Here is a 14,383-nt window from a genome sequence, read left to right as displayed (position 1 = left end):
TGGCCAAGCAGACCAGGCCGGGGTTTGGGTGAGAGAAGTGGGGGGGAAAAAACTTCATTCGTTGTTAATTCTTCGAAATCTAAAGGCACAACCAAGATTCGAGCCAATGTCTTAAGTAATTGAACATGTTATTACTCTGACCTCGTGAAGTGACAAACTGACTCGTTTTCATTTTCGTCAAAAATAACTTATAATGAAGGGGGTGCCTTTGATTGACGGCGTGCACATGCGCAATTAGGCGCGAGACGACCGTTAGATCGAATGACGTATTTCTGCGCATGAGTTTAGCTAGCTAACGTGATCGGGGATTACTATTGAAGAGGCGGGTTCTGCCTATCTTCATACTGTACTGTCTTTGGCGAAGTGCTTCATTCTGACGTTTGGCGTTTCCTATTGAGATAGAACACACCTCTTCCTGTCGGTGTCAGAGTAGTAACTTCACCATATTAGTTGGTCAGAGCCCCACAGAGTTGAGCACAGGCAACCGGGCTGAAAATCTTGGTCATATCGGCGAATGCAACCGGAGGTTGACAGCCTAGAAACAGCGAGACTGGCCGCTGTTGGAAAGTGACATCAGTGGGGAAACCAAGGCTGCACATCAAAACGGGTGCAAGCTGCCTATCGTTAGCAGACTTTGAGTGATAAGTAGCTGTCCATTGTCGGATGAGAATTCTAACTAGTAGTCGTATGTAGCTAGATGGATAGCTAGCTAATTATCGCCCAGCCTTAAACTCGATTTCTGCTGGACGTAAAACCGAATTTATCAGATTTTTATAAAACAAACTGGTAAGAAACTAAAGAGCCCAGTGAATCTGCAATTATGATATCTTGACAAGTGACAGTTCGCTGTGTTTCTCTCAATCCATTTGCTAATCTAGCATCTAGCTAGTTGCTAGCTAGTTTATCAGCGTMGTTAAGGCTCGAGYAAGTATCGCCGTGGCAGTGAAATCTGATTGGATACCTTGATCGTGTGAACGRCTTGAAGACCCTTGTCCAAAGGGACTGGAACAGGGGCTCGTTTGACAGTGAGCGGAGAGGAGAACTCAGGGGAACCCGTAACTACTCGGCTGCATCGCCYGTGAGGCGTTGAACTGCCGATAAACCAGATTGAACCAAGCAAGAGTTCCTGACATTTGACATCTGTGATCCGGGGAGTAAACCGGGCAGGGACCTCATGAATGGAAATCGGAACTACAGGTAACTAATTGGCTGTCATTGCTCATATCATGCCAAAATGATCTACTAAATTGTTGCATGTGATGTTTCCCAACACTGCCATTGCAACCAACCTTCCTGTCCATAGGCACAGTAAATTGAAATGGAATTGTATTTAACTTCTGGCTTCTCACGGACTGTTTTTGTTAAATACAATTTAAAGTAGTGGTCAACCGATTTATGATTTTTCAACACCGATACCGATTTATTGGAGGACAAAAAAAAAAGCCTATACCGATTTAATCTGCTGATTTTTATATATATTTTTGTAATAATGACAGTTACAACAATACTGAATTAACAATGAACACTTTTATTTTAACTTAATATAATACATAAATAACATCTATTTAGTCTCAAATAAATGAAACATGTTCAATTTGGTTTAAATAATGCAAAAMCRGTGTTGTAGAAGAAAGTGCAATATGTGCTATGTAAAAAAGCTAACGTTTAAGTTTCTTGCTCAGAACATKARAACATATGAACGCTGGTGGTTCCTTTTAACATGAGTCTTCAATATTCCCAGGTAAGAAGTTTTATGTTGTAGTTATTATAGGACTATTAATCTCTATACCATTTGTATTTCAAAGACCTTTGACTATTGAATGTTCTTATAGGCATTTTAGGATTGTCAGCCTAATCTCTGGAGTTGATAGGCTTGAAGTCATAAACAGTGCTTTGCTTCAAGTATTGCTAAGAGCTGCTGGCAAATGCTGTAAAGTGCTGTTTGAATGAATGCTTACGAGCATGCTGCTGCCTACCACCGCTCAGTCAGACTGCTCTATCAAATCATAGACTTAATTATAATATAATAAACATACAGAAATTCGAGCCTCAGGTCATTAATATGGTCTAATCCAGAAACTRTCATTTCGAAAACAAAATGGTTATTCTTTCAGTGAAATACGGAACCGTTCTGTATTTTATCGAAGGGGTGGCAACCGTAAGTCTAAATATTGTTGTTACATTGCACAACCTTCAATGTTATGTCATAATTATGCAAAATTCTGGGAAATTAATTACGGTCTTTGTTAGGAAGAAATGGTCTTCACACAGTTCGCAACGAGCCAGGCGGCCCAACCTGCTGCACATACCCTGACTCTGCTTACTCTGAACGCAAGAGAAGTGACACAATTTCAGGCACCGCATTGATTATATGCAACGCAGGACACGCTAGTTAAACTAGTAATATCATCAACCATATGTAGTTAACCAGTGATTATGTTACGATTGATTGTTTTTTAAAAATAAGATAAGTTTAATGCTAGTTAGCRACTTACCGTGGCTCCTCGCTGCCTGCACTCACGTAACAGGTGGTCAGCCTGCCACGCAGTCTCCTCGTGGATTGCAATATAATCGGCCATAATCGGCTTCCAAAAATGCCGATTACCGCTTATGAAAACTTGAAATCGGCCCTAATTAATCGGCCATTCCGATTAATCAGTCAACCTCTAATTGAAAGCAATGCTAGTGTATGTAAATACACCCGCTGTTGCTAAAAACACATGGGTAAATTCATGAATGGCTGCTGGCTACTATTTGTTTAACTGTAGCTAGGGGAGTTCCTCAACAGTTGTCTGTTGGCCATGTGTGAGTCACCAGTGAAATGTAATTCTATACATACACCATGTGGGAGTACAGTGTCTTTGATGAAGTCTTGTAAAGTTAGGCTAGTCATAAGTGGAGCAATGCTATGAAATGGAGACTTAAGAAAAGTTTTGTGGCATCACATTTCACACTTCAACCTTCATGGGTATCTTCCTACTCACGCCGTTTAATCGTTAGTCATAGAAAAGTCCACATGGTTATGCATGAGTCGTTCAGYAAACAGGTGATTGGCSGCACCTTAATTGGGGAGACCGGGCTCGGGGTAGTATCAAACACATGGTCTCCAGGTGTTTGATGCCATTCCATTTGCGCTGTTCCGGACATAATTATGAGTCGTTCTCCCCTCCGCAGCCTCCTGTGGTTCAGCAATGGGGTCATCTTGTTTGTCACAGCAGACATGTGCCACACTGTTTATCAGAGGTCAGTAGGGCCCTATAAAATCAGTTACGAAACATGCGGATGAAATCCAGACATTAAAACGGAATTCGACAATATTAAAAAATGTATTGAACTTATTAGAAAATGTATTATTTTGCCCAAGTTAATCATAAGACATGAACAAAATACATCAGTGGTTTGTATTTTACTTCAACTTTCTGAAACAGGAATTCCCCTGTGTGTGCCTTTTTTAATTTATCCCTTATTTTACCAGGTAAGTTGACTGAGAACACGTTCTCATTTACAGCAACGACCTGGGGAATAGTTACAGGGGAGAGGAGGGGGAATGAATGAGCTAATTGTAAGCTGGGGATGATTAGGTGGCCATGATGGTATGAGGGCTAGATCAGGAATTTAGCCAGGACACCGGGGTTAACACCCCTACTCTTTTATAAGTGCCATGGGATCTTCAGTGACCACAGAGTCAGAACACCCGTTTAAAGTCCCATCCGAAAGACRGCACCCTACACAGGGCAACGTCCCCAATCACTGCCTTTTAGACCAGAGGAAAGGGTGCCTCCTACTGGCCCGTGAACCCTCCAAGCCAAACAACTGTCTCTAGCTGGTGCACACTTTGCATTAAAGGGTAATAACCACATCAACATTTCTTAGCTTTTTCCCAGACCTCAAAAGTGGTCTCCTGATGTTTGAGCATTGTTATGGACTTAGGGGGGGGGAGAAATAAATAAATAAAACTATTCTATTAGAAAAGTTTGATTTTGATTTTATAGGGGCTTAGTTCAGGAGAGGCAAAGTTACTGACWACTTTTCCTTATTCAAAGCTTTTCAGTTTGAATAGTAAGTGGGACTGCATGGTCCTGTTCGTCATGTTTTCTCATGAGTAGACTGCAAAACAGTGGTGACGTGTAGGCTAGGCCTAAATCAAAAGGGAAAGCATCCATAGTAGAGGAGACCCTGTATAACCTAGATGGTAGCCTAGGTCAGACAGTTACTTCTTGCMGTTTACAGTGGCAGCCAGAGAAACCGTTTTTTACAGTTTGCTTTGTCTGTAGTCGTAACGGAAGCTTTCCACTTCTCCTGCAACGATACCCTAGCAGGTAGACCCAGTGAGTGACACTTGATACGGCCAGGCCAGACAGAGCTATATTGATTCCCTCCAGAGGAGGYCCCCCCCCCTCTGGCAACTGACCTCCAAACCTCCTCAGGTTGTAGAGTTTAAAAGGGGGATAACTGGGGATAGTTCATTATGCACCAAATGGTAGAATGCAGACTACAAGGTAGGACTATCTGAACTTCGACTGATAAGAAGCTCTCTTTTTTTGCTTTTCTGTTTCAAAACATTTTGCTACAGTGTGCCCTAAAAAACAAACCTGAACAGAGCAGGTGTTTTCTGTCCATCAGCTGTGTACCTAATGGTTAACAGCCATAAGGGGGAACAGAGCAGTGGACTTGATTCCTCAGTGAATGATTGAAAGGGGGCCCTCGTCGCTAAGAAGAGTGTGGCGTGATCAAATGCTAATTGATTGCCTGGCCTGCTTATTAACACACTATTCATTCCAACGGTAGTCTGGCAGCATGCAAGGATTAGCTAGTGCTCATAGGATATGACATGAGCTTTTAACCCTTAAAATCCCGTCCATCATACAGGTCTGTATGGTATTTGAAAGGCAACACATGATCATAAAACTTTGTTCATATGCGTTTGGATATTACACTGAACAAAAATATAAATGAAACATGTAAAGTGTTGGTCCCATGTTTCATGAGCTTAAAAAAGATCCCAGAAATCTTCCATATGCACAAAAAGCTAATTTCTCTAAAATGTTGTGCACAAATTTGTTTACATCCCTGTTAGTGAGCATTTCTCCTTTGCCAAGATAATCCATCCACCTGACAGTTGTGGCATATCAAGAAGCTGATTAAAAAGCATGATCATTACACAGGTGCACCTTGTGCTGGGGACAATAGAAGGCCACTCTAAAATGTGCAGTTGTGTCACACAGCACAATGCCACAGATGTCTCTAGTTGAGGGAGCATGCAATTAGCATGCTGACTGCAAGAATGTACACCAGAGYTGTTGCCAGGGAATTGAATGTTCATTTCCCTTCCATAAGCCGCCTCCAAAGTCGTTTTAGAGAATGTGAGGCCGGTTGGACGTACTGCCACAAACGCAGGTCATGTGTGTGGTGTCGTGTAGGCGAGCGGTTTGCTGATGTCAACGTTGTGAACAGAGTGCACCATGGTGGCAGTGGAGTTATGGTATGGGCAGCCAACGAACACAGTTGCATTTTATCGATGGCTATTTGAATGCACACACATACCGTGATGAGATCAAGGCCCATTTTTAGAAAAAAATTTTTTTTTCCCCAACAAGTTTTATATTTTTATAGTATGTGGTGTTAAGATGAGTTCTATTGTCAGTTGGGTTTGGATGTGTAACCTGGCACGCTTGATAGTCCATGGGAAGTGCAGCTGCTTCCTGTTGTAATGGATACGCCTATGACATACACAGCCTCATCCACACACCTGTGTGGGTCTTACTGAAAGACAAAGGGACACCACACAGGCAGTACAGGGGACCCCCCCCCCCCCCCACACTCTGTCCCCTCACACTTTGGCTAGTTGCCAACTATCAAGGGGGTCTTCTAGGTAAATGTGGTTGAGGTACTTAAAGTTTGTTAGCAGTAGCTAATTTTTAATTGGCATATATGGCAGTTCTTGTCTTTCTGATTCATACTCTCCTTCTATTCTCCTTCCTGCTCTTTTTTTGTTTTGTTTCACCTAACCCTCACGCCCATCACCTTTCYTATCCTCCCTCCTTGATCTCTCTCTCTTTCTCTCCTGCCTCCTGTAGCGCCTCACTTTACTTGAAGAAAAAAGGCGGGAAATCGAGAACCACCTTTTTGATTTTCAAATCCTTTTCCTAAGCTAGCCCATTTGGGACACATTGCAACACTCCCATTAGTATGATGTTGACGATCAGCTGGAATATTCACACACAGGCTAGGCCTGAGTAGTTAGTATTCATTAGGCACCAACCGGAAGAAAACAGACAAACGGGGAGGGACAACCTAGAGTTGTCCTATGAGAAATACTAAATTTCTCTTTACCGTTGCAGGGCGTATTTTGTTGCATGCCCTAATGAACACGAGCCTGTGTTCGTTAGGATCTTGCAGCCTGTGTCCCCATAGCCTAGAAAGGAATGTTATTTTTCACTTGTAACAAGTTTGAATTAAAACAGCCCGTGCATGGGTGCGAGATTGAGAAGCATCTGTCTGTGTCGACCTTCACATGTTGTGAGCGTGGCTAGAATTGAACTCATGTGGGAGAGGGGGAGGGAGGCAGATAAATCAGCGGAAGAGGGAGTGGGAGAGCCAGAGAGTGAATCACTGAGCCAGAGAGGGAGCCAGAGAGGGAGGGAGAGAGCGTGGGGATAGATGGAGAGGACTGAAAGAGTCAGTAGGAGTGCCCAGTAGGAGTGGGCTGTAAAGGCTGGGGGATGTCTGTCTCAGCTCTGTGGGAGGAGGAGGAGGCCTGGATTGGGCACTCTTCTCTCCTTCCTGAGCTCTGTTTTGTGAAGACCATTTAGCCTAAATCTATAGAACATAACACGAGTGGCACAGTGCAGGGTGGGTTCAGATGGGAAGAGAGGGACCCAGGGCTGATGTGAGGGGAGTGTCTTAAGGGGGTAACCAAACTTTTTGTTTTTGTGGGAGAACTGAGGGAGAGAAGACAGAGCCTGACGTCGTTGAAAGTGAGAAATTATCCCAGAAAAGTAATCTTTGTGTGCTGTCTTGAAACAACGCATTTGATTGGCTGGCACTAGTGTCTTTTTTCTTTTTTTGTATCTCTGACTGATTTCATTGAGATGAGCCTACAGAGGTCGCGTTTGAGTTCAGAAATCTGCATTTTCAAAAWSCAGACCATCAAAAACCTGCGTTTTTAAACCATTTCACCTGCGTTTTGTTGGAAGTTTTCACTTCAATAGAGTGATCAGGGGCCTGCAACTGTAGTTTTCCTTCATAGAAAATGCATTAGAGAAACACCATTCGGCAGAAAATGGCTTCGTTTTCAGAAGTGCGTCGATGTATGGCCATTATATTTCTAATGTTTATCATGGAAAGAATGTAGCCAGCAAAATGTCCTAATGTTTTGCAAGATGTTCATCTGGCATTTTACTGGAGAAAAGTAGCTAAACATCAGTCAGAGCATTGTCTGCTGATAGAATGCCCTTTCATGAATTCTCATGCCAAGCAGAAATTACAATAAGCAGTTTAGATCTGCATTTACAAAACGCAGCAAGATATTTGCTCTGCGTTTWAATTTTTTGTTGTTACAAACACAGAATTCTGGATTAACGTGACCCCTGGCCTAACGCCAGTCCATATCTTTCCCCTCCCTCCCTCCCTCCTAGTCCTATTCACAGAGTTGGAGGTTCTCCCTCACCACTAAACATGTTTCAATTGTGCCCTCCGCTAGTACCCTAAACTTCCGACCAGGCTGGGCTTGCCCTGGTTTACACAGTGTTTCATTTAACATTCCCATGTGGAATCCTCAGCCAGGCTAACAGGGCTAGCTCATTCACGTGTGTGTGTCCACTCTAGGTCCAGCCTGCCTTGCTTTCCCCCCTGCCATCCATCCTCAGAGTACTTCATGTTGCCTCTCCCTCCTCGGTCTCACTGTACAGCTTTGGCTTGTGTTTTGGTTGTGGAGTGAGTGGCAGCAGCTGTGGTGGCTCCGGTCGGTGCCCGACACTCTCTGAGCACTGAGGTAGAAGGGACAAGTGACAGAGGGGGGAATAAACTATTTGTTTGACACGCATCAGTCCCTCCCAGCCTGCGGCGCTCTGTCACTGTGTGCGTCCGTCCTCGTGTGCCTGGGCCGCTGCCTGCTGTGACTGACGCCTTTGTGCCCCGCATCGGAGCGCTCGCCCTGTTCCCACAGCCCAGGCCTATCCGGATTAGACATACAACAGCTGTATTGTGTGTGTGTGTGGGCCTGCCCTGCGTCTGTGAGTACATTTGCAGCCAATCATTGTTGAAGGCAGCGGGAGTGCGAAAGCGAGAGCCCAGACTTGATGTGTACAGTGTAATGGTAACTAGGTCATGTTCATTAGTGCACACTGTTGCAATATGTTTTAAGTTTCTTGTTAGAGTTCATTGAGTTCAGGTAGTAGAATGCATCTGAGTCTGTTTTCGTCCATTCTGTGCCTACTGAACATGACCCCAGTCAGTGTAGGTATCCACTGCTTTTCAGGGGTGTGGTAACTGGTTTCTCTCCTAGCCTGTAATAATATAGCCTAGTAAATTTTCACCTCAGAACGTTAAACAGCATCCAACCTATGAGTGTGGCAAGCTGAGGTCGCCTGAGATCGAACGCCGGCTTGCTCATAAAAGACACTTAAATAAAATAAATGATGGWACAATTGCACAAAGCCAACCTTGCAGAGTTTATTGCTTTGTACCCATTTTGGCACGTCCACTTCAGTTAGTTTGACTGAGAAATTGTCATTACAAGGTCAGTTCAGTGATGTCTCCTCATACCCACTGACTTGTTCTTTCTTAATATCAGGGACATATTCATTAGGCACCAAACGGAGAAAGCAGTTCTTTCTGTTTTCTGACCATCTGACCTTGTCCAATAACGCTTGTTTTTGTTTTCTGTTGTACGCCGTTTCCCTACGGTATGCCCTCACGAGTACTACCCAGTTAACTGCCTCTTTTAGTTGGTGTCTGTACTGTAGTCTGTAACATTAAGGTCATAGKGTCAGGAAACAAAACGAGACAAAGCGTTGAAAGACTGAGTAGCTAGAATTTTTCTGATTGGAAAACAAGTTCTTCCTTTACGAATCTTCTGACCGCACAGTCTTTCAGAGTAAACACACGAGGGGGAGGTTTCCTTGAACCTGCTACCTCTCTCACCGCTAAATGACGCAGACCACAAGCCTTTGATTCTTCCACATGGGCTTTTGAGTAGGCCGTATGTCATTGCCGGCAATCTCGTTRTGTCTATGGGAAGACCTATAGGTCACAGGTCATCGTTTTTCAGGATAGTTTAGTACTAATCTTGGTGTGCAGTTTAGGCCTCAGCTTTTTTGTTTGAGTTTTTGTTTGATCTTTTGGTGTGCATCTCAGGTCGAGTTCATTGGAGCAGTTAGTTCAGCTTCACGTGTGTGTGGGCGCGCTTACAATTCAGCTTTTTTGTGTTTGTGTGTGTTCCACTGAGCCACTGGTCTCTCTGTGCTGTGTTGCTTGCTTGGTACTGAACATGCCTTATATGGGCAGTGGGTGACCTGAGGACAGGGCCAGCTCGGGGCCACTGGGGCCAGCACAGTGTCAGAGAAACCTCAGACTAGAGTAGTCAGCTCCCCCCTCTACGTAACTCCCTGGCCCCTGACAGCCGCATCCCTCCACAACGTTCCCCTCACTCTACAGTTCCCAGGGGTGTGCTTGTACTTGTTTTGTCTGCAAGGGGCTCAAATAGTTTAGACGGGGGGGGGAAGAATTGAGATGCTAGGCCGTGTGTGTGCTTGAGAAGCATTCTGAATTATCAGTGACAGAGAAAATATGCTAGCATGCCTTGGAAGGGATTTTGCGACAAGGCTTTTTGCCATCTAGTTTAGTTCTGCACACAAGTGTGTTTTGAATCCATTTCTTTGAAAGTCTGAAGGAGAAATAGCCAGGAGGGTTAGGTTTAATATCCGGAAGCGTGGAAATGTTGAGTCGTTTCTGCCTTTTTGTTTTTTTTTCAGTGTTCTGAATTTCTGAACCGGTGTGTGTTATCCTTTTCTCTCTGTGGCCTTGGTGTTTCTTTGTGTTTCGCTCGCTGCGTGGTGGGATGATGACGTTGCAGCTGCTTTCCTGTGTGTGGTTGTTCGAGCTTGCTTGCGTGTTTCGTTAAGGGCGTGTCAGAAGGCACCTGTGTGTGTGTGTGTGTGTGTGTGTGTGTGTGTGTGTGCGTGTAAGACGGCATCAAATTGTATTTGTCACACACACCGAATACAACAGGTGGAGACCTTAATATGAAATGCTTACACATACACACACACACACACGTCAGCAGGACATGTATGTGTGCGTGAGAGAGCGTGTGTGTGTGCGCGCAAGATCTTGTCAGAAGGGGGGGGAGGGTGTGTACAAAAGAACATCAGGACTAGGAGGAAAGTGTCGTTTTACATTTTTTAGAATGCCTGGCACATTGTCCAGAGGCAGGACGCTCCTCCTCCTGTGTTTYTCTCGCTCTGCGTTGGCCCAGTGACTCATGCAGTGTGGAGGCTAGTTCTACAGTATGAGTGCATGAGAGGAATACCAGCCATCCCTGCCCACTCCCCCAGCCATCCTACACCTCCCTCTCCTTCTCCTTGGCTTACTCACCCCCACCGCAGCACAGGAAAAGCAATGTTTGTGTGGCGGTATGTGTAAACCCGTGTGTGTCTCTCTGTCTGAGACCTGCACTAGTCTACCACCGGCCCCCTGGATAATTTCCATCACAAAGGGCTGGTGTGTGTCCATGGGACAGTTACGGCTGGAATTCCAGACGTCTCTCTCTATCGATCCCCCTTTCTCTGCTGTCATCGTGACCCACCAAGGTCTAGCCTTAGCCTACACCCAACCTGCATCCGTCACCCCTGTACCTACCCCTCAAGGTCCACCAGACGAGAGAAACGGAAGGGGAGAGAACCATGAACGCTCCAGCTTCTGAAAAKACAGCCCTAAACAAACATCTTCACTCATGCACCAATCCCATGAGCTGGCAGCACCTGAGAAAGGGTTCTGTTATTGTTTTTATCCCCCCCTGCGCTGGGGCTCTGAATGAACTGACACCCACTCATGTATGCCCATCATGACTCAATAGGAGGTGAATCATTCATACCACTGACACTCATTGATCAATGACACATTGGGGCAGTTTGGTTTTGGTGGTGGAGAGTACCAGAGAGAGGCTGAGGGGAAACTCCCATGGTTTACTTTCTGCCTGACTTCTTGAGTTGAGAGATGGAGATGGAAGTGTTGAATAGCGGTGATGAGGATGTGTATACTGAACAAAAATATGAACGCAACATGCAACAATTACAGTTCATTTAAGGAAATCAGTTATTTGAAATCAATTCATTAGGCCCTAATCTATGGATTTCACACTCCTGCCCAGTCCATCTGAATTTTTCCCCACAAAAAGKGCTTTATTACAGACAGAAATACCCCTCTGTTTCATCAGCTGTCCGGGTGGCTGGTTTCAGACGCTCACGCAGGTGATGAAGCTGGATGTGGAGGTCCTGGGCTGGCGTGGTTACACTTGGTCTGCAATTATGAGGCTGGTTGGACGTACTGCCAAATTCTCTAAAACTATGTTGGAGGCGGCTTATGGTAGAGAAATTAACGTTCAATTATCTGGCAACTGCTCTGGTGGATATTCCTGCAGTCAGCATGCTAATTGTCCGCTACCTCAACTTGAGACATCTGTGGATTTGTGTTGTGACGCAACTGTACATTATAGAGTGGCCTGTTATTGTCCCCCAGCACAAGGTCCACCTGTGTAATGATCATGCTGTTTTAATCAACTTCTTGATATACCACATCTGTTAGGTGGATGGATTATTTTGGCAAAAGAGAAATGCTCACTAACAGGAATGTAAGCAAATTTGTGAAATCAGGTTTTTGTGTGCCTGGAACATTTCTGGTGTCTTTTTTTATTTCAGCTCATGAAACATGAGACCAACACTTTACATGTTGCGTTTTTATATTTTTGTTCAGTATGGTTTAGGATGGAAAAACAATATACTGACTCCCCTCATCTGAACTCAGTTGTTAGACTGAGTGTTGCGCAATACTTAAGCTGCTCACATAGGCCAGCTGAATAACGTCATAGCAAATGTCTGGCTAAACCAGCACAAAGCTTCAAAAGGCGGGTTTCTTTCCCCCTTCACATCAGCTGCTCCTGATGTTGATGGGCAGGCCACGAGATGGCACTGGGATGAGTGTGGCACATCGGGCTGTTTTTAAAATAACTCGACATCCTGTGTCTGGGGGTGGCAATGTGTGTTACGTACCGCTGTGTACACACGCGTACACACGTCTGTGTGTTTGTTTCTGTTGGGTTTAATTTTTTTTTATAGTGGAACCAAACCTTTTGTATTACCCCCCCATAGCATTCCTCGCTGTCTCTGTACTTTCTAAAGTGGTTCCTTCCAGTAGATTCTTTCAGCCGGTWTCTCTATCTTCTTGACACACAGGTAACAAGTGACTTTACATGTGTTTTTATTTACCTAGGCAAGTCAGTTAAGAACAAATTCTTATTTACAATGACGGCCTAGGAACAGTGGGTTAACTGCCTTGTTCAGGGGCAAAACGACAGATTTTTACCTTGTCAGCTSAGGGATTCGAWYCAGCAACCTTTTRGTTACTGGCCCAACRCTCTAACCACTAGGCTACCTGCCGCCCCAGTTATACCTAACTTTTTAGTTTAAAAAAGTGGCCACCTCAAAGCCGATTTTTAGCAATTTACTAATCTAAGCCTTTTCCTCAAAGAGCTGGTCTGTTGTAATTGAAGTTGAATGATTGTTCTCTATTTCCACCCCCCCCCCCCTTCCATCTATAGGAGCCATTGGAGCCCAGCCCCTGTTCACTGTGCCGCGGCGGCCTGGCTATGGCACCATGGGAAAGCCCATCAAGCTGCTGGCCAACTGCTTCCAGGTGGATATCCCAAAGATAGACGTCTACCTCTATGAGGTGGACATCAAGCCCGAGAAGTGCCCGCGCCGCGTCAACAGGTACGCCTAGAATAATGCCTTTCGCTAGGATCTCAAAATGGTTCACGTGGTTGAAGTTGACTAGAGGTAATTTAATGTGTGTATTCTACTTCTATTATATTTGATTTATTATTACTTTGAATAGTAATTATAGAGCCACATATGGGCAGTTAAAGAGCCGCATGTGCTACCAGAGCCACAAGTTGCAGACCATTGGACAAGTCTAAAAAGAGGTTAACTTGTTTTGGTCTTGTGTTCTGTAGGGAGGTGGTGGACTCCATGGTGCAGCACTTCAAGGTTACCATCTTTGGGGATCGTCGGCCAGTCTACGATGGGAAGAGGAGCTTGTACACAGCCAACCCGCTGCCTGTGGCAACCGCAGGGGTAAGATGGATGTCGACTGCCACCCAGCCACACACACACACACACACACACACACACACACACAGTTAAACCTACTAGCTGGCGCTCCTACGAGAGTAAGACTGAAAACACACACACACTCTCTCTCACGCTCCCACACTTCTTGATCTGTTAACGCACACACACAGGTGGATCTGGACGTCACTCTACCAGGTGAGGGGGGCAAGGACCGGCCCTTTAAGGTCTCGATCAAGTTTGTGTCCCTGGTGAGCTGGCACATGCTGCACGAGGTGCTAACGGGCCGCAGCGTGCCTGAGCCCCTGGAGCTGGACAAGCCCATCAGCACCAACCCAGTACACGCTGTGGATGTAGTGCTGCGACACCTGCCCTCCATGAAGTGAGTTGGACAGTCGCCGCCCAAGTGGTCATAATGGGGAATGTTATAACTTTGTGATTGGGTTAATTATTTGATCAACAGGTTGCATGTATTTCTGAAAAGTTGAGCATTTATTCCTGGAAACCTCAGTGAACTGATTTTAAAAGCAAACGACGCAACTCTGCTACATGTTAATTTGACTTTTGAGGCAGATTTATTTACTGGAGATGTAGGCCTAATAAATAATAATACATTTCATTTGCTGGTGCGAGAGACAGATTTTTTTATTCCAAGATAATTTCCTAAAATTACAAATCAAGTACTGAATTTCAGTGACGACTCACTTCTTCTGCTTAGTGCCACATTGGAAATGAAACGCGTGAATGTAAGCTCTTGCAAAACAAGTGTGGTTGTTTTTACGGCATGACGATAATTCGGCAGGAAACCAGATGTATAGTCAGTCCTATGCCGTCATACCTGACTTCACTCAGAGCCTCCTCCACTCCTTCACTCAAAAGCAAAAACCCTCTCGTTTCGTTGATGTTCAGTGTCAACTGGAAAAATAGCTTGTTGTCAGACTGCCGTTGACCAAGATCCTGGTCCAGGTTGTGGATACTAATTTCCCCATTCTCTTATCTGTCTGTCCCCTTTCTATTCTCTCTCCTTATTTTGTCGC

The 14,383-nt window shown here is 44.8% G+C and overlaps 1 protein-coding gene across 2 annotated transcripts in view; it reads left to right on the top strand.

Moving 5' to 3' along the window:
* The first annotated feature begins 162 nt into the window (after positions 1-162).
* Positions 163-14,383, top strand: part of LOC111958909 (protein argonaute-3) — a 35,788-nt gene continuing 21,567 nt past the window's right edge. For both annotated transcript variants that reach the window (XM_023980250.2, XM_023980249.2), the window contains exons 1-4: positions 163-1,197; positions 12,818-12,989; positions 13,232-13,352; positions 13,520-13,728. In XM_023980250.2, the coding sequence (XP_023836018.1) occupies positions 1,179-1,197; positions 12,818-12,989; positions 13,232-13,352; positions 13,520-13,728 (521 nt within the window). In that variant the 5' untranslated portion in view covers positions 163-1,178. The remainder of the gene's footprint in view (positions 1,198-12,817; positions 12,990-13,231; positions 13,353-13,519; positions 13,729-14,383) is intronic.

This window comes from Salvelinus sp. IW2-2015, linkage group LG35, assembly GCF_002910315.2.
Source record: "Salvelinus sp. IW2-2015 linkage group LG35, ASM291031v2, whole genome shotgun sequence".
NCBI classification, from domain to species: Eukaryota; Metazoa; Chordata; class Actinopteri; order Salmoniformes; family Salmonidae; genus Salvelinus; species Salvelinus sp. IW2-2015.
Note: the sequence above shows the minus strand (reverse complement) of the source record. Positions and strands in the feature narration are given on the sequence as shown.